This window comes from Mytilus trossulus, chromosome 1 (assembly GCF_036588685.1).
Source record: "Mytilus trossulus isolate FHL-02 chromosome 1, PNRI_Mtr1.1.1.hap1, whole genome shotgun sequence".
Lineage (NCBI taxonomy): Eukaryota > Metazoa > Mollusca > Bivalvia > Mytilida > Mytilidae > Mytilus > Mytilus trossulus.
This window is the reverse complement of record NC_086373.1, coordinates 86,785,649-86,807,894: the sequence shown is the minus strand read 5'-3', so window position 1 is coordinate 86,807,894 and position 22,246 is coordinate 86,785,649. Positions and strand designations below refer to the sequence as shown.

The window sequence follows — 22,246 nt, the reverse complement described above, 5'->3', positions numbered from 1 at the left end:
TGCAACAATACAAGCATAGTTGCAACTTATCTCTCTATCATGTCTTTATAATTTATAACTTAAACTGGGATTTTCAAACAAACTTATTATTATCTCGCTTAATTCTCATTATTTGAAAAAATTCTATTTTGGATTGATTCACATTTTTTTACAATGAGGGATGTTCACATGGCTGAAGACCATACGATAACCTACAGTTGTTTATATCATCACCATTTGGTATCTTCGTGTTGGATATTTGTCTCGTTGTCTTTTATATTGAATTTTCATCAATTCATTTTAATATTCAAAGAAATTATTTGATTCATTTACAAAAAAGCATTGGTCGAGTTCGAATGTGACAAAAATTGCATTATACGTAAACCAGGAATTTGATTTTGTTCATATGTCACGACAGTTCATACGGTAGAAAATCTGAACCGTTATAGAATCCTTATCAAAGTAGATAAACACGTTACTATATAAATACAATTGTAGGACAATCTCACAATAAGAATTCGTGCTAAAAAATATGAAATGCGCATGCTTACTGGTTTTATGCTTACTATCGATAATCAAATTGTTGGTTGTTAATTCAAAAATAAGAAGATATGGCATATTTGCGAGACCATAAGACGTAGAAATGAACAAACTTGTGATATCGTAAGACGTTTATCACAATGAATAAAACCAAAAACCGCATTATATAGCAAGCCATAAAAGACCCGAACGAAAAATGTGAAACAATTCAAACGGGAAAACGAATGACATAATTTACATAACAATAAACGAATATTATATACAACGAATAACCACTGATTTACAGGCTTCTGTTTTGGTGGGTTAAATGTGTTCGTTTACGCCAAAGCCTTCCCCTGATCTTTGACAGTTAAGCATATTTGTAAACGATTTAAAAAAATATGTTTTCGGAAAATAATTAACGCCATTCTAAAATTCACCGTTCAAGTCTTCTTAATAACCTCAATAGAGATGTTGGTCAGATCAAATTTCTCAAAAAAATCATTATTAATCGTGTTTTGTATGATTAATTGTGCGGTTATGTAGAAATTCTGATGTACATAAATAAGTGTAGTTTTGGAATTTTAATAAAGGGTTTCAATTTTGTAATCCAAAATTATCAAATTTAACAAGATTTGGAAGGAATGCTTTGCTGGACCTCGATAGACTTGCATAAATTCTTTCATACTAAAGCAGGTTTACCTTTTTTTTTCAAAAGAGGGACGAAAGATACCAGAGGGTCAGTCAAACTCATAATCGTAAATAAACTGATTATGCCATTGCTAAAAATGAAAAAGACAAACAGACAAACAAAAGTACTCATGACACATAGTATTAACTAAGAATAAGCAACACGAACCCCACCAAAAACTTGGGGTCATCTCAGGTGCTCCAGAAGGGTAAGCAGATCTTGCTACACATGTGGCACCTGTCATGTTGCTCATGTTTTAACAAATCCGGTAAATAATATAATTCGGTAGGTCACATTCATTTTAAATGATGGAGACACTGTATCATAAGTAAGAAAAACTGAAGACTGGAAATCTATTAGATTTTATTATTCGTGACATGTATAGACAACAAAGATTATAAAACTGATTAATGAAAAAAAAACACATAAAACATGCCGTATACTTTAAGCAATAATAATGGTTTACATGGGTAATAATTGATTGGATGATTTCATCCCATGTGATCTGTAACGTTATCATTTTGAGAAGGTTTTCAGAAATATAATGTGCTTTATGCCGACTGCCAAATGATTTGCAAGCTAGGACACGGCTTTTCCGATCTGTAGCTTTTGTTTGTAAATAAATTCTAATTTTTGTTCATATGTAGCTTTTGATTAAACTTGACTACTCCTTTTAATACTGTAACTTAAATTAACATGTGTCAATCATGAGAATACAAACTGAATTAAAGAGAAATTAACAAATAAAAACTGTATATTACGAGTACAGTGAGTACAGTTAGTAAAAAAAAAAAGCGCACACATAAAACTACACATTAACACATCATACACATACATACAAAAAGTAATGCTAACTAACTATTCTAATATTCAATGATTGTTGTATTTACAAATAAACTTCGCAAAAAAAATATATAATATGGTATGATAAAAAAATGCGAGATTGGAAAGACAAACCTGTCTTAATCTAAAGTACCCAAGTAACTTGCATATTTAAAAAAAAAATACAACATAAATTTTTTATTCGTTAAACAATACTTTTTTTTTTGTACTTAGCAATCAAACTACAGACGAATGAACTTCTTAAAATATCAAATCATAAACATGATTACAACTGAAATAGTTTACTTCCCCTTACAATTTCCACCGTAACCAATCTTAAAATTGTTACAAATGTAAGTGTTTGGTCCCTTTTATGAGGTAATCATCAGTTATTTTGCCTTCCCATGATCATTGATATAGATATACAAGAATTGTCTCTTCTGCGTGCTTTATGGCACCAAGTCTAATAATAAACACAAAAAGTTTTAATTCTGAATATCTAGTCACAAACGTATAAATTTTTGATACATTGTTATCACATTTTTATCTACATTTTAACATGATACAATTTTGATAGATTTAATTTGTTTTATCAAATAAATCTAATGTGTTTTTTGTTTCTTCTTGGAGTTAATAAAAAGATACTACAATTAACGAAGAACTCTTTTTTTATAAATGAGGACTAAAAAAAAAATAAAAAAATGTATCACTTGAGTACTAGTATATCTTATCATCATTATTTCTATACATACTTCGATAATGTTATCATTAATAAAAAAAAAATCAATAATGCACAACAAGTAAAAAATGTTATAAAATAAACATAGACAATGAAATAAACACGTTGGAATATAAAAGCACCAGTTGAAAATGTTATAATGGCAGTGATGTACACGTCTGAACACAATATTGGTACTTCTCGAGCTTATTGCCTCAAATGAAATACAAATGGCGAAAAAATGATTCAATATGCACATACAGTATGAGGTAATCTTGACAGTAATTATAATTTGTTTGATTTATTTTTAATATTTCAATGCATAATTGTATAGGTAAATATTAAAAGTAAATCTGTATATTATTATTTTTTTTAAATTGGACGAGAAAACAAAACACATTTCCCTTTTCTAGATATGAAATTAGAATTGAAATATAAACCAGTGTAAACACTTATTTCTGCTTCCTTCATAAATTCTAATTTGTGAGGTAAAATAGGAAAATTGCAATTTATTTACATATAAAAATCTTGTCTTTGTAAATCATCGGTTTCAGTCTGCAGAAACAAAGATCTACAGTTGCAATAGTGGTCATATACTTCTTCTTTAGTGGAAGTCTTTGCTGTATAAATCAAGGTTTAATTATCAACTGAACCATCTTCCTATAACATAGATATATATTACATACATTTATAATCTTGACTTCGTTCCGTTTATATAATTTAAACGCAGAATAGACAACAAAATAACATTTTTATTTCCTACCTTAAAGTTGCAGAATAATCACTGATTTGACAGATCTTGTTAAATTACGACGATTTGTGAATTTTTAACACGGATCTAAAAACTTTCAGTATACGATCAAAAATGTTCTGTAACGAAAACACCAATTTTCAAAGTGTTCAATACAATATTCAAAAATGTATCTTTTTCCACAACCAATGTTCTAGCATTCCGATATGTGCATTGACACGGAATCTTACAACTTTCCACAGCTTTTACGGAATACAACTGTATTAAAAAATTAAAACCGATCATAATAGATTGGTAATTGACTGAAATATTTGAAAGATGGGATAAGCTTTACAGGTATTTGCAATATATACAGTCTTCAAAAATCATCAGAATTTACAGGAAAAAAACATACGTATGCCTGCGACTTCGACGTACGAACCACACTTAAAACTTATGAAAATTATTCGTAAATCTCAACTTTTAACTAGATTAATGGCGAATACATGATCCTGAATAGTAATGTATAGTTGTAAAGATGAGGGACACTGTCACAGTTGTTATCCATTCGTTTGATGTGTTTGAGCTTGTTGTTTTGCCAAATGCTTATATGGACTTTCCGTTTAGAAATTTTTCTCGGCGTTCGGTATTTTTGTTATTTTTTCCCCAACGTATACCAATATGAAGATCTAAGAATAAAATAAAAACGTCAAAGAATGAAAATTAAGTAATTTTATAACTTATGATTGTTTTGCTATATAGCAGTAACCTTCAACTAGCATTCCATATATATAGTGTCCCTCATTAACGGACCTGTATTTTGAGGATACAGGGGAACTGTCCTCCCACACCTTTTGTTGGAATGTTTTGGTTTTTTTCCAATCAATGTCTTAAGAAAAAGGACAATTAAGGTAAATACAGTTCCTATATAAGTACATCATGTTAAAAAAAAACACCGAACAGCTACGTTTTTATCTACTCTTAGGAAAAACATGAATGAGTTTTTATCATTCATAACTGAAAACAAAATATGTGGAATCAAACTCGACAATATATCTGTCAAACAAATTCGGTCAAAATACATTCGTCTTACCAGAACAACGCGTTATACGAGAAGCACAACACGGCTGATCTGTAATAAGATAATCAATTCAAAATAACATTTTAAACATAGTGTATTTCCATGAATTCTTTATTCAGGCTTGAGTACTAACTGAGATAACTGTTATCGGTTTAAAATAGTTTCACTTGAACTTAAAATAGGTGAATATTGTATTTAAATCTATATAAATTGTGTCTGTGGCTTCCCCATTTCCGGTTATCAATTGTTCAATTTAAATCAACTATTTGGAATGAAAAAGACATGTATAGTACTTCGTGTCCTAGATTGATTATAATCTTCACTTAAATGTTGTTTTTATCCTCAAAAAATGTTTAAATAATCCCTGGGAAAGTGCGTTTAAATAAAAACATATGATTTGTAACAAGCTGATTTGTTCAAGAATTTCAATGATTTCGCTATGTATTTATGCTATTGGAAACAAAAACTATTGTGTCTTTTTAAGAAGGTGGTTATTAAAGTGGTCAAAAGGTCAAAAAGATAGAAGTGTCTGAAATAAAATAAATGACCGGTAATTCAATAACATATGAAACAAAAAAAGGAAACGTTCGACTGTTATACAAGTGTACATTTTAGTCGAATCATATTTTTTTTTAATATGAATTGAAGAGTGTAATTTTAAAGACTGGTGAAAATCTGTAAAAATATAGGTTAAATAACAGCATACCTCATGAAGGCTAAATTCAAGCATACCTCTTGAATGTTAAATTCAACCAAACCCAATGAAGATTAAAATTTCTAGCTTACTACATGGAGGTTAAATTTTAGAAAAAAGTGTCTTCAGTTCATAAATAAATCAAATAGGGGTATGAATGGAATGTCGGAGTTGAATTCGTTAAAGTTTTTTTGCCCCAAAATATATCAATTTTACAAAATTGTTAAAATGTAAACTTGTAGGTATTTATTGGACAGTAGAATGCTTCTGCCACATAAAAATGGGCTGTTTTTAACAATACGATGCACATATATCGGGTACTAGCATCATTAAGTCATGTTAAATTACTGAAATCTTCACAATTCTATCATTTTAGTTAAAATTTGGAAGGTGTTCGTGTTAAACGAAAGTGGCCGCATTCGTGTTCATCCTTAATATTGGAATGTAAGTTGTATTGTATAATAATACATAACATATATAAAGGTTAAGGATGAACACGGATGCGGCCACTTTCATTTTTGACAAAAACTATCTGAAAAGTTACATTTTTCGTCATATTTGGTAGAAATTTCATATTTGAGCTTGAATCGTATCGTTTTTAATGACTAAATCAGTTAAAATCTTTCACATAAACTAATTGAATCAAATGAAATAGACACTTAACTGTTTAAAAAGTGGTCAAAATCTTACGTCATATGAACCTGAAATGTGAGGCCAAAATCGGTCCTTACCGGACCTACTCCTTTAAAACACGTTGTAGTTATAATGCTATACTTATACTGTACTTACTTCTTTTGTTGGACTGCTTGAATCTTTCTACAAAAATACAGACAATTGTTTATGAACAAGACTACAAAAAAATGTATAAGAACAACCGTGATGTACTAGTATCACCGGAGCACTCCTATTGCTGTTTAGTGTGTCAATTTTATTTAATTTAAACAATCTCACTGTTGCAACCGGTGACTTGCAACTGATCAAGTATATTTAAGGAAAATATTGTAAATCCTTCTGGAAATGTTGGTCCAACCGATCAAAGGTTAAATGATAAAAACAGAAAGTTCATATTATGATAGCTTGGTCTTGAAATAAACATTCCAGTCACTATGTCAGGCAAATACAAGTAAAATATAAATAAAACACTTGACTCTTGAGTAAGACACACATGAGAGTACATGAATATATGTTCGCTCGTATTGGCGTCAATGCATAGTAAGTACCAGTAAAATAAAATATCATAATACGATGGTTTCAGTACCAGTAACATATTCATTCTGACATCAGCCACATTGGTGATAATCTCATAATAATCTATTCTGCATCGGCATATTTTTCTAAAAGCGATAACAGTTTTAAATCAGGTTTAATCCACCATTTTCTACATTTGAAAATGCCTGTACCAAGTCAGGAATATGACAGTTCTTTGCAATCGTTTTTATGTGGTTTTTCATTTGATTTTGCCATGTGATTATGGACTTTCCGATTGGATTTTCCTTTGAGTTCAGTATTTTTGTGATTTTACTTTTTAGTTGTCTATACCAATTTTACTTTAACTAGAAAATATAACAAATATTCCAGTTTGACAAATTAGATAAAACCAAATACCTTATCCGAAAAATCTATGTTTATACCACCATTAACATCTTTGATAAGACATCTTGAAGCTTTCGACCGCCAAAGCCTTTCTTTAGCAAGGTACTATATGTGAAAATGAACTGCGGATGGGTGCTTTATTCCAGTTGGAGTGTGAAGGACCTCTTCCCTAAGTTTAACAGAAATCTGTTAAAATACGATTAGATTTGCTGGGGAAACATTTTTACAATGCATTGCATAGTTAATAAGAGCTTTAAAAAGCTCTACAAAGACAAACAGTAGTGGACCTACCTTTGGACGGCCTCGTTTTCCATAGCCCTTTGATGGTGTTGCTGCTTTCTGTTCAAGAAAAGAACAAAATTAGTTTATTCTTAACTATTTTTTCCTGATTATCAGCAAATAAAAACAAAAAGCCTGATTATATACTACTTATTGAGTAAATAGTTCTCCTTTGTGTACTTTATAACGCAGCTTATCAAGTTCAGTATTGGTACTACAACATAAAAAAGAAGATGTGGTATGATTGCCAATGAGACAACTTTCCACAAAAGACCAAAATGACACAAACATTAACAACTATAGGTAACCGTACGGCCTTCAACAATGAAAAAACCCCATACCGCATAGTCAGCTATAAAAGGCCCCGATAAGACAATGTAAAACAATTCAAACGTGAAAACTAACGGCCTTATTTACGTAAAAAAATTAACGAAAAACAAATACATAAACAAACGACAACCACTGAATTACAGGATATTTGTACTCTTTCAATGAAGAACTAGTGAGTAAATTGAATCAAAGCAAGACAGCTAACTTTAAAAATACAACATTAAAAGATGACGAAACTGTTTTACATGCCAGGCTCTATTGAACACCTTGACAAATCAGCTGATGCAGGTATAATAAAGTAGGTCAATGTATAATTTCCTAATTAGATTTGATCACAAGACTTCCGATAACGTCATTACCAGGTTAATTTTAAACCACAAATGACGTAAAATTCAAGTGGCCAGACCCTTCTGTTTTTATCAGATTATTTCAGCCACAATCATTTAATTAGACCACTTTGTTTATCGGATGTTTACATGTTTAAGTGGACGAATTGTAACGAAAACCAGGTGCTTTGTTTAAAGAAAATTGTCAATACTTATTCTAACTTGCAAACACTCAACAGGTAAGTAAAGTAAACTGTCCGTCTGCTGTAGTACGGATTGTTTAACAATTAATTCATTGTTTGGAGTAACGCCTCGCAGGAAAGATACAAATAGATGACATCGTAGATCTTAAAGCCACAATATAAACATGAAGAGATGATCAGCCATTCCCAAGAAAAACACGGAATGGAAATAAAACGAAAAAAATATAAATAAATATGGAATTTCTGCCATATGAAGAGTGCACATGTTGAAATGTCCTGCCTGCTTTAATGACCATTGATTTAATGTCGGAAATCTTTAATAATGATAAAGGTTTTACCACAAGCATCACATAAACTAGTGTTTGTTTGTAAATCTTGTCATGTATTATCTTAATAGAGGGGGGCAAGGGGTTTAGCTGTTATGCTGTTATGGGGCATTTTAATTCTTTGTTATCTGTTATTTTGAAAATATATTTGCTGTTAGCTGTTATTGTCTTATTCTTTGTTAGCTGTTATTGGGCTTTTAGTTTTTTTGTTATCTGTTATTGTCATAATGTATTTGCTGTTAACTGTTATTGAAAATTGGAATGTTAGCTTTTTTTTGACAGCCAAATTTTCGGTAGAAATTGAAGATCATTTGACATTGGGGTCTACCACTACTATTAATATATTGGTCTCGTATTCGGAGAAGGATTCCATTAACATATATCCATCACAGAAGTGAGGTCCAGGACAATTCCAGTATATCTTATGATTATCCTTTGTAATACATTCCATTTTTTTTGGAACATTTATTTAGAATTATCTTATTTTGTGTATGATGATAATGTTCCTTGTTTATCGTACGAAGATATTAAATTAGAACAATTCTTTATATGGCAGAAAGGAAACATATGGCCAAGAATATCTGACAAGAATCTCAATAAAGGACTAGGTCCTTACAACCAGATAACCTTTTATATTATATGGTTCATAGACTCAGCTCTTTACAAAGCAGAACCAAATACATTGTACATTGAAAGTTCCCACCATGTACTGGGTTCCGAAGCTGCACATTAGTCATTACAAACAAAGATTTATTTCGTCTTCAAGCCATTGTTCCCCTACTAAACTATGTATTCTACTTACTAGTAGACTTGGTACAATCAAAAACCTGATACAAAATTGTTCAAATAAGGCCTTTGAAAATATTGTCAAAATTGGTTCAAGGTACTTGATAAATTGCATACTTATAATGTGTGCTTTTGATTTTTCTACCCTATATACACCTTTGCCTCATAGTCTTATTAAGAAAAATTCACACAAATCATCAAATAGGCATTTAAAAAAGTCAGAATGCGAATATATATATATTCGTATTCTTTTAGGTCATTTTTTAGTAGCAACAAACACAAGAACTATGTCCTACTATGATACCATAGCTGCCCTTGAATTTTTACTATATATCATTTTTGTCTCTTTGACATATTCCTAATTTTAATTTCAAATTGTATTACACACTATTTAAATTACCAGCATGTGTGAGTTTCTATAACTGTACAAAAATGAATGCTGAAAAAAGTAATATATAACAAATAAACAGCTACGCCATGAGCGCATGATACGGCCGTCGCCTTTTGAAATATTCAATAACTTCTCAATGTCATATCAGACATTTATAAAAACTGAAAGGGAGCTCAGTCAATATATATCATGTATATAAACAATACATCAAAGTATCATGAGAACTGATGAAAACATCTTTGAGTTATTGTCCGTAAACTGGAAAATACCATCTTTTTTAATTAATAAACCCCAATAACTGAATAAAATAATATCGAAAATTAATAAAAATTGAAAGGGCGCTTACAACAATAGATATAAATAATTCAGCAAAGTTTCATGAGAACTGCTGAAAACGTTTTGTTTTAAGGGCATACGATACAGTTACAGTGAAGTTAAGGTGGTATGGGTGTCTTTCGCCATCTTGGATTGTAAAAAACAGAGAATCTATGGTCCATATTTTCTATCAAGTTAGCAAAATTTGATGCAGGAATGCAGATCTTTAACGTGAATTTTCATTTAAAAGAACCAATTTATAAGAATATAACTTAGAAATATTAATATTTTTACAAGTGTAGATTATTTTTGGTTGTTTTTTTTAATATTGTCAAATTGGCAATTTAAGGGGAGGTAACTCTAAATCAGTGCATTTTCTGAAGGACTCTACATGAAATTTTCCTATTTTGTCTTTTAGCCAGAAAAAACGTACGGTGACCCTATCTTTTCTTTTGATATTCTCAAAGCATTGTCTGAAAGCAATCTTTTCCTAATTTATTTTACAATTCTATCATTTTGTTTAGTTTCTACTCAGAAAATGTTGTTTTTTCCTGTATAATCCATACAAAATTTGTCATTTTGTCACAACCTGTAGCTTGAGAAAATGCGCGGTGACCTATCATTTTTATAATATTTTTGAACATGTATCAATAGATACTACATTTTGACAAAGTATGAACAAATTCTATCATTTTTATTTTAGACTCCCATACCACCTTAATGACGTTGCTAACGTAATTTGTTATTTTCGCGACGTCAAACTGTGACATATCGGACAAAGATGCATTTTTCGACCGATACTGATTTAATTTGAAAACGAGTTCATTTCAAAACGGCATTTTGTTTCATTTTGCAGGGAGATTATGTGACCCAAATTTTATAAAACTGTAAATAGAGGATTTTTTTTAATTTTGATAAACATGCAGTAAAAAATGACGTTTTTTCCTCAATTCATGAACATTTGATAAATATGAGTTATTTCTGAATAAAAAATTGCATATTTTTTTAGGATATTTATAAAATACAGAAATTACCGATTATTTAACAAAAAACAATTTGTGTTTATCTTTTATAACAAAAAAGTTGATCTTTCTTTCGAAAAAGAAATTACGGTCACAAATCTGAATTTTTAGCAAATATACAAATTTCCGACCTCATTTTACTCAAAAAGTAGCACATGAAGGTATATTTTTTATTACATATTTGATTTAATCAGGTAAAAACTAGCCTATATGCAAATTTTCATGAACTTGTAAATACAGGATCAAAACTGTATCGTATGCCCTTAATGTCCGAAAACTAGAAAATCCCCCCTTTTTAATTAATAAAACCCCTCAACTCTGAAACGTAAAATCTAAAATGTGTAAACTTGAAAGGGAGATTATGCCAATAGAAATAAACAATTCAACAAAATTCCTTGCAAATTTGTGAAAGGATTTTTGAGATATTATCCGAAAACTGAAGAAAAAAACACCATTTTTATTGAATAAAACCCCATTACTCAGAAACTTAAAATTTAAAAATTTATAAAAAACGATAGGGAGCTCACGTCAATAGATATATCAATTTCCTAAAGTTTTATGTAAATCTGGTTAAAAAGTGTTTGAGTTAATGTCCGACATGTTGACGACGGACGGACATGAATATACCAAATACATATATAGATACATATTTCTAAAAACCATGTTCATAGAAAATGGAATTCATTACAAAGAATTATACCCGTAATAAGAAAAACTGGATTCGTCAAGGACCCGACTTATTTAAATATTTCATTTACTGTTATCTGTTTTTGTCCATTTTAATTCTTTGTTATCTGTTATAAGCCAAATCAATTTGCTGTTTTGCTGTTATTGGGACCCCCCTTGCCCCCCTCTTAATATAAACAATTCAATATTTGGATTTTATACCAATACAATGATTTGATTTGATTCAAAAACTTTACATTTTTAAAGATCCATGACAATGTGGTCAAGGTTACATAAATTCTGTCAAGTAGACATCTACACCTTACAGTTTTTCCCTACACCAAATAAATTATACCTATTCGTTATGGAGACTTAAACCAGATCAAAGCACACAAACTAAAGAATGACTAATAAACCATGAAAATAGGGTCAAGGTCATATATAACCTGCCAGAAAGACAAGTACAAATTACAATTATTCCACACACCAAATATAGTTCACCTACTGCTAAAATCTTTGAAGAACAGACCAAAACACAAAACCAGACATTGACCAATTATAAATCATGAATCATGAAAATGAGGTCAAGGTTAAGTGATGCCTGCTAAACAGACATATTCACATTATTACTATCATTCCAGACACCAAATATAGTTGCCCTTTTTCTTATAGTACTTGAAAACACAGATGAAACCTGCCTGACTGACATGTACCCCTTTAATACAATTATTCCATACAGCACACATAGTTGACTTTGTTATAATTTATTGATTACATTATCTGAGAAACGGGCCAAATGACGTAACTTTAACCTTGATCACTGATCCATGAAATGAGGTGAAGGTCAGTTGAACCCTGTTTGACAATCATGTAGACGTTGCAAGGAACCCATTAACCTTTTTTTTTTCTTTCTAGCAGTCGCCAAATGAGGCCAAGTGACAGGTTTTCCTTTCTGTTTTTTTTTTAAATGCACGAAAGTCAAAAGAAGGACAAGAAAGCCATCTTTAACATGTGTAAAATAAATCATTCAAATGACCAAGAAATTAAAAATCCGTGGCGGACGATATTTTTAGTATTAAACATGCACTCAAGCTATCAAATATCTTTACGAAGTCTAACACTGCAGCGTTCAATATTAATTTCCACTTATTATAGTTTTCAATATAATTCTTGAGAAAGCTCAAATGTATTGAATTATCATTGAACTACAAAGTAGATATCTTTCCTGTGAAATTGACCAACGTGCGGAGAACAAAACTGGTTAACCAGAACTTACATTTTTCTAACGTACATGTATATATGCCTTTTGATCAGGAAAGGTGTTTTGGTGTACTAACTTACGTGTATTCATCAGTACACTAGTTGAAACATAATTGGACATTATAAACTTATGAACGTTCGCTGTGGAACGTGCAGGGGAACAGACAAACTCTCAGGACAAACTAATCAATCTTATTTAAATTCGATCTCAGATTATTTCAAAGTAAACCAAAAATAAAATTTGATCGTTAGTTGGGAGATGTATAACAAATTATACATGTAAAAAAGAAGATGTGGTATGATTGCCAATGAGACAACTATCCACAAAAGACCAAAATGACACAAACATTAACAAATATAGATCATCATACGGCCTTCAACAATGAGCAAAGCCAATGTATTTAATTGTATTTAATCATTCGAGTATCAAACATTTTAGGTGTTTTATCATGTTTCGTGTTTGAGTAAAAATGGAGTATGAAGCTGTATAAACCTCTAGATTATAATACCTTTAACTAGTTTTCAATAGAGCGGTTTATCAACAGACTCTCTCCTCGTTTTGCTTTTATCAAACACACTGTCAAGTCTAAAACCACAAACTATTCAGTGGTATTATATCGTCACAAAGACACATACGAATATTAATGACGAAAATACGCCGTTCGTTCATGATTTTAACCACATTTTTGTTTTTTTTTAACCACAAAAATGTAGAGAATTACAGCTTTGATTTTGTATTCAAATATATACAAGTTCATATTTCACGCATGAGCAACTCAAACATTCATTAAGACGTCTTTATATAGATTTTTTGCTGAACTAAATGTCCGAGGAACTTGTACTTTATATCCTATGTTTTAATTGAAAGATTGTTCGACACACATTCCTGCTTTATAAATAGTATAAAAAACGCACTGATGATTTAAATGCAAATCTCATGATCAACTGCCATGCCAAGAATAAATCTACCTCGCAGCGATTCAAATGTTAAGTTGGAACACAGTCGTGGATAATCAACTGCCATGCCAAGAATAAATCTACCTCGCAGCGATTCAAATGTTAAGTTGGAACACAGTCGTGGATAATCAACTGCCATGCCAAGAATAAATCTACCTCGCAGCGATTCAAATGTTAAGTTGGAACACAGTCGTGGATAATCCGAAAACAACCAAATAAGATTTCAATACATAAAACTTGGTTCATGCTAAATATAAAGTAAATTCACACAAAAATACTGAACTCCGAGGAAAATTCATAACGGAATTTCCCTAATGAAATGGACAATTCAAAACGGAATGTCCCTTATGAAATGGCAAAAGCAAAAGCTCAAACACATCAAACAAATGTACAACAACTATCATAGTCTTGACTTCGTACATACATTTTCTTATGTAGAAAATGGTGGATTGAACTTAGTTTTATAGATGGCTAATCTCTCACTTGTATGACAGTCGCATAAAATTCCATTATATTGACAACGATATGTGAACAAAACAAACAGACATAGTAGGTAAAACTTTCAAAAATAGGGGTACATCAGTCAACATTGTGCTGTTATCTTTAGCACTAAATAAGCTAACAAATCTATAAACTAACATTTACCATACCACAATTACACAATGACGGGATGTATAAGTACGGAGCCATTTTATTGGCGTTTCTCCGTTTAAAAGAGGTTTAGCAACGATATCTAATTATTGGTATTCATTTCTGAGAAGTCGATCTTAATCATTCTGTTATAATTAAAGAAAACATACAATCATTTCATGGAAATAATGAAAGATTAATGCTTTGTACGATGTATTGTAGTTGTATATTTATAAGGGTGAAATATCATCGCCAAATGATACAAAATAGACCAAAGAGGTAAATTGTACGGAAGTACATATCTTCAGTTATTTAATTCATTCAGAATATTGTGATTTTATAAATCATAAGTATAGTTGTCAGCAGTTCAAAACATGAAATACGTAAACATTAAAGAAATTAAAACACTACTTTGTCTAAATTGTTTTACAGCAAGCAAATGGGTTTTACAGCAAGCGAATATAATTCTGAAAGTACGTTTTTACTGATATAATCTTTTTTTAATTCTTTTATATAAGCTGGTCAACTCTAAAATATTACTCTAGTGAATATCATAGAACAGGGAGGTGCAATCACAAGGGACTTAATTCGATAATAATAAAACCAATAGAATTTTCAGCAAAGATATATAAAACAGCCTTTTGGATAAAGAATTTGACTAGGTAAACCATACCAGCTGTCGATTTCCTAGTTTGAATGCAGCTGAACCGTACTGCACTCATTAACAATGCAATAAAACTAAAAAAAATGAAATTTGAAATTTGGGCAGATGTTGTTAGTAAAAATAGGCTACGAGGTCAACAAAAACAAACTTGCGAACTGTTATTTTACACCAGTTGTCAAAACTGCTTTTTGTAAATATTTAAACTGAGTTCGACTGCATTTCATGTCTTTTAAGTTATAAATGAATAAATGAATAAAATTAGGTGTGACTATAACCTCAAGTAATAAGACAGAAACCCCAAAACTCAATAAAACAGAAAAAAAATATACCAGCCATGGATGCAAAAAGGATGAATATGACAATTTAAAAACAAAGGTGATGTTTACTGGTCACCCCGCAAATAACAACGTCCTATCCGTTTATAACTACACTAACAACGTCCTATCCGTTAATAACTACACTAACAACGTCCTATCCGTTAATAACTACACTAACAACGTCCTATCCGTTAATAACTACACTAACAACGTCCTATCCGTTAATAACTACACTAACAACGTCCTATCCGTTAATAACTACACTAACAACGTCCTATCCGTAAACACACTAAACAACAATGTCCTATCTGTAAACCAACAAAATAACAAAATCCTGGACGTAGACCAACACGAAATATCCATAAAATAACGTCCTATCCGTAAATAGTTCTATCCGCAAACCACAAAACTAACAACGTCCGAAAACAAAAAAAATATCGACTTCATTTCCGTAGATCAACAAAATAACAACGACCTTTCCCTAAACCAACAAAATAACGTCCTATCCTTGGTCTTAGACCAACAACAAAAAACAACGTTCTATACGTTAAACAAAAAAATAAAATGCCCTACCAGTAAACCAATCCGTATAAACCAACAAAATAACAACATGTCGTAAGTATAACTAAAAAAAATAACGTAAAGCAATACAACAACAGTCATATTACGTTTCATGAAAAAGAAATGTGCATTTTTATATAAGACCAACCTTGCATTTCATTGCCATGCGAATATTTTACGTACAAAACCCATTCTAAGGCGTCATTTTTTCAATATATCCGTTGATTCTTTAAAATAAAAAAAAGGACATGACACGTCAACACTAAAAATGAAAGTACATTTTATTTTAACCTAATTTTAGGAAATGTTATTTACTTATAAGCTATTAAATTATGACAAATAGTTTTTACATGAATAAATACGAGGAGAAATCATGTCTGCATAGTGAGTTGAAACAATGGAGAAAACGTTGGTATTACCCTGAAATACAATTCCTCAAATAGATTCAAACTTGTTTATGCTAATCACTCTGTGTCCCGTTTCTTTGTTTTAGATGGTTTGTAGAAGAATTCTACATAATTTTGGGTTGAAAGAGAAAGACCATTGTCGTTTATGCATTCAAAGACTATAAAGACGGTGGATAATACTAGATTAGATCCTTGGCGTTTAAAAACATTGATTGAAATGCTGCAAGTACATATACATTACAAATATAAAGCAACTTTAAAATAATTCTTTTCCCTATAAATACAAGAAAATATATTTGTCATTGACAATAATAACATTGACGGTACCAATTTTTCTGCATCAGGTGCGCATGTTTGGCAATAAATGTCTCTTCAGTGATGTGTAACGTGCAAATATACTCCAAAAGTATTGTATGTAAAATTATAAAGACGCTTTCAATATGTACCATCAACATCCGAATCAACAAAATAATTTAAAATCATTTGCGATTATAACTCTGAAACTCGTTATCCGGGATCTTATTTAATATAATTATATCAGAATTTTCAACTATCATGAAATGTACCAATGCCTCTTTACCAAATTATTGTTTCGTTAAACCAATCGACAAAGTTCCTAACAACCAGAAGTTTTTGTTTGATTATTAAATTTTAAGATAACTTTTCGTTTTTGCTTATAAAAAACGAACGTTATAAAAAAACAATGATATAATAGCTAGCTGACACACAAATTTTACTTTCACGAAGGACAAGAGACATGTGTAAAAGTAAAGCAAGTAAGTAATTGCATACAGATTTGCATGTTCATGCAATATAATCATAATATATCAACAGCTCGAGAGAAAAAAAAAAGATGAATTACTATTAAAAAGCCGGAAATACACAGACATGTGGTATATCTACCAACAAACTAGGACGCATTCCCCAAATGACAAAAACACTATGTGGTGTAAAATTATATACAAAACAAATAGTCATGTAGAAAATAACTTTTCCCAGACACCAATATAAAGTTACAGAGAGTTTTACCTTGTCTCGATTATTGATAGGCTGATCGGTCCTACAAAAACCTTAATCCACTTGTCGGATAAACTCATAAAATGAAAAAATAAAAATTTCGAAATCCTCCATAAGATATTATCTCTTAATTATAAAATAAAAAACTTTTTTAATATTCTTAAATTCCACGAAGGCTTCCATGACGGAGAAAATTACTTTTTTTGAAAACTGAACCTATATGGGCTATATGTTTAAGCAATCGACGCCGAGCTGACGACGCCCGAATAGAGAATCGCTGCATATAATTGTCTTCCTTCAAAGTAAAACTTTTAATTCCCAATGTGACTACCAAATGACGTGGATAACCATGATAACTTGCAATTTCAAAGAGTACGCCTGGAGATTTCGAAAATATAAAACCAACAGTTTGATGATATCGAATAGCTCGCCTTTCCCTCAAAAAATGACCGTCATCAAAGGCAGTCGAATATTTATTCACCAGAGAAATAATGCTTTCAAATTTGAATAAAATTTGCCAAGATATACGCGATAAGATGTCAAAATTGAATCAACCAAACCAATCAGATGCTGTATTCCTCCTCCCATTTATGTATACTCCATATATAGTAACATAAAGAGGTGTAGTATGATTTTCAATATGACAACTATCCATTAGAGACCAAGAGACGTTGATGTTATATAACAACTACTCGTCACTGAACGGTATTCAACAATGAACAAAACCCATATCGTTTAGTTAACTTAAACTAGGAAAGGCATCGGCATGAGAAATTATGATCTGTCCAAAATAAAACATCAACAGCCTGATTTATGATGAAAATAATAAACGAAAAACAAGTATAGCAGACAACAACCAACACATACCGCTTGATTGCGATTTCAAAGTAGACAACATAATTATGAGTGTGTTTAAAATCAGCCTTGTGGTTTCAAAAAGGAACATGTTTTTCATTTTGTAAACTCTTTTACCAACTTGGTAAATATTGAAACTTAAATATAATACAACAAACTGTAAACAAACAGAATGACAAGTTGATGTTAAATTGTCAAACAACGCAATAAAGTTCTATTAGACTAAATATAATTTGACAATTTTACATAAAACAAACAATTTTACTATGTTTTTAAATAAACTGGTGAATTATATAGCTAATTCTTATATGGATTAAAAGGTGAAATTAACATTGGCAATCTAAAACAACATAAATACTTAAACATTTTATACCATTTACTTTAAACGTATTTTGTTTTCCACAACAAAAACAAGAGGCACCATTGTATCGCTAACTTAATTTAAAAAAATCACCAGTGTAATAATTTGCATATCCACAAATTATAGTTACTGTTTGTTTTGCTGATCGTTTTGCCACTTTATGTACTATTACGGACAATAACTCCTTAAGGGGTGAATTGACCATTTTGGGAATGTTGACTTATTTTTAAGTCTTACTTTAATGAACACTATTGCTCTTTACAGTTTATCTCTATATATAACAATATTCAAGATATAAATAACCAAAAACTGCAAAATTTCCTTAAAATTACCATTTAAGGGCAGAAATCCCAAGAACGGGTTGTCCTCTTAGTCTGAAAATTTCAGGGCAGATAAATCTTGGCCTGATAATCAATTTTATCATGTACCCCCATGTCAGATTTGCTCTATAAACATTGGTTTCAGAGATATTAGCCAAAATCTACATTTCCCCCTATGTTCTTTTTTAGTCAAGATGGTCATCATGGTTGGTTGTCCGGATCATCGAACACATTTTTTTAAAAGATACCCAATGATGATTGCGACAAAGTTTGGTTAAATTTGGACTAGTAGTTTCAGAGGAGTAGATTTTGGTAAAAGTTAACGAACGACGGATGCCGACGACGGACGACGGACGACGGACGCGGAGTGATGAGAAAAGCTAACTTGACCCATTGGGCCAGGTGAGGTAAAAATTGCAAAAAAAGAGGTTTATTCTGGAGCAATAAGTCCAAAACAGGTCTACAAATGTTACCAAATTTTCAGGATAGCCTACATCTTGTCGTGATGAACCTTCTTCCAATTAACACTTTTAGGTTAGCCTCTAAATATTTAACAGATTACAACCGACAACTTTTAAGATAACAAAAAATCGATATTTCAGGAGCAATTTGTCATCATGTCATGCTGATCAGGTTTTCAATTTGCACTTTTAATTTAGATCCTACAATTTTTAAAACAATGACTTGGAAATACAAAAGCAGATAAAACTCACAATTTCAGGGACAACAAGATATCATTGAGATGTGGGCCATCTCTGTGGGCCCCCTTGTGAAAAACGTGTGGTAAAACAATTGTATCTTTACCACAGGACATGGGGTTGTCAACTGAAACCAAAGTATTTGACCTATACCTTTGACCCAGGAGGTTTTGCATACATTGTGACTCACCCTCTGGTGTTGGTTAATATACATGTCAAGGATAAACTTTGAAATCATAACGGTTATCTAGATACAGAGCGGACACAATTTGTTAATGGACGGACACAATTTGTTACGGACACAATCGTTACGACGGATGGACTGACTGATCACTATAGGGCGTCCGCAAGTTGACAGATTAGTCCATAGTTTTCATGGTAGAAAGAACTTGCTGCGTTGACCATTTTTACACTGTCAGTTTTTATCTTCTTGAGACAGATCTAGCGATATCAGTCAAAACTGTAGTTTCCCCCTATATTTTATCTTTAGACACAACGGCCATATTGATTGGACATGTAAGATAACTAAAGATCAAGTAGACAAACTGCAGTTTTGCTCGATTGAGCAGTTTGATGAGCTTAGAAAATAATAAGATACATTTTTGTTTTGGGACTTTGATTTTTTTTCTTTGAGAGTGTGGAAAAATCCTATGCCTATGCGACATTTTAATTCATAGCCGGCTCAGACGACTTTATGCATATCAGATCCCAGTTTATGTCGACAGTACCTTTTTAGTTGTTTTCTTGAAGCTCCCCTTGGGTCGACCACGCGGTCTCGTCGGTCCTTTGGGAACGTCCATCTATAAACGAAAGAAAAAACAGAGGCATTGATTATGTAAGTTGTTAATACTTAATCTGCTATCCTTTGCATGCTCCGCTGTTTGCTAAATAATAATCGTATCCGTTATACCCATGGCATCTTCCGCCGTATGTCGATGGATTGCCGTATTTTAAACCATATGCATTTTCAACCGTTTTGCGAAAAATAACCGTATCTTACTTATACCCTTATTAACATTCGCCGTTTGGAGATTAATAACTGTATCTTTTACCATTGGCATCTTCAACCGTTTGGCGAATAATAACCGTACTATTTAACTAATAAAAGCGGCAACTGAAACTTTAGCATATGTTTACCGATATAATCGTAGCACCAGTTACCCAATAATAGGGGCAACTCAAACTTAGTTTTAGCATACGTTTACCGATATAATCGTAGCACCAGTTACCCAATAATAGCGGCAACTCAAACTTTTAGCATACGTTTACCGATATAAACGTATCTTGAACCGTTAGGGTTTATGTTTACTGAATTAGATTTGTTTCTGCTTGATATGATTTCGTTTAGTGTTTCTGTCATTATTTCATTAAATTTCACGCAGTTTATCTGATAAGTATTACCTGGATAGTTGCATAAAGTTCAGATGGAGAAGATACTACATGTATTCACATACATGCACAGAAACATATATATATATATATATATACCAATAAGTATGAATATTAGTTTATACATCTATAGAGGTTTATACAATGTCACATTATTAAACATTCAAAGACAGAAGACATGCAGAATTTCAAGAAAGCTAATTGACAGAAATTTCATATAAACATTCGAGGACAGAAGACATGCATACTATCAAAAGAGCTAATTGAAAGAAATTTCCTATGTGCAGCCTTTTAATTGTTAATGCACAGGTGGTGCCAATAATAACTACCTTTGTAGTCTTGATGCTTCCCTTTGGACGACCGCGTGGTCTCTTTTCTTTGGGTTCCTCTGGCTAGATAAACAAAGATAAGGTCGAATTAATGAATTAAATCAAAGATTAATTCATATGGCTTTTAACACATTTCAATAACCATGAGGTCAACTTTGGGACAAATGCTTTTACTGTGTCACAATTTTCTCTTATTTTATTTCATAAAAAAATTTAGTTTTCATTTATATTTATTTTTTTTTAATTTACATTTATATTTATTTTACCTAATTTGTCATTAGTTATCTGTCATGCAAAAATGTTTTACATAAATTACATATAATTTTCAACTAGACAAGTTAGAGTAATGTGAATAATGCCTTTAGCCTTTTTGTTGAATGAAGGAAGAATATTTACTATGAATTCAACATGAAAATGGAGATCGATATCATTGATTAGTGCTTAATTTACTCTTTTATAGTTTGATATATATGATAAAAATATATTTTTTGTAGTTCGTTTGTAAAATTTTGGGAAAATGGAAGAAAAATGAATTTAAAATTGATAAATTAAAATAACTGTAAAATATTATTTTAGATTGATGAAATAGCATTATCATACTAAACAAAAATATACCAACCTCGTCGGACTTTGGTTTTTTAGGACGTCCGCGTCCCCTCTTTTCTGCGACTGCTGTCTCTTCTTCTTTATCCGACATGACTGTTGTAAACTATTTTCAGTGTTTGTCACGCGGACAATAAACAAAATAATTTGTAAACAACCACTAAGTTGAAGTCTGTCGATGAATGCATAAAAATCCTATGCAATATTTATATTTGCATGTAAGAATTCTCCAAAAGTCTTTTGTTCTGAAGATTAGAGCATCCGTCGATAAATCGATTGTATTTTCTGTACTAATTTTGTGAATGAAAAACTATGAATGAAAGCGATCAGCTGGGAAAATTGACCCAGTTTTATAACATTCGGAACATTTGTCCCATATGACAATATCGTTGGATATAGGTTAAAAA

The 22,246-nt window shown here is 31.2% G+C and overlaps 1 protein-coding gene across 2 annotated transcripts; it reads right to left on the bottom strand.

Moving 5' to 3' along the window:
- Window positions 1-1,535: 1,535 nt before the first annotated feature.
- LOC134688155 (high mobility group protein HMG-I/HMG-Y-like) lies at window positions 1,536-22,246 on the bottom strand. Of its 2 annotated transcripts, XM_063548630.1 has the most exons (6): window positions 21,856-22,219; window positions 21,237-21,299; window positions 20,247-20,318; window positions 7,119-7,166; window positions 6,024-6,050; window positions 1,536-3,389 (listed from the first exon to the last, which is right to left on the bottom strand). In XM_063548630.1, exons 1-6 carry the CDS (start codon window positions 21,931-21,933, stop codon window positions 3,366-3,368), a joined length of 312 nt encoding a protein of 103 aa, XP_063404700.1. In that variant the 5' UTR covers window positions 21,934-22,219; the 3' UTR covers window positions 1,536-3,365. The 2 variants fall into 2 exon arrangements, with proteins under 2 accessions (XP_063404700.1, XP_063404708.1); XM_063548638.1 differs by lacking the exon at window positions 20,247-20,318 and having other exon boundaries at window positions 21,856-22,246.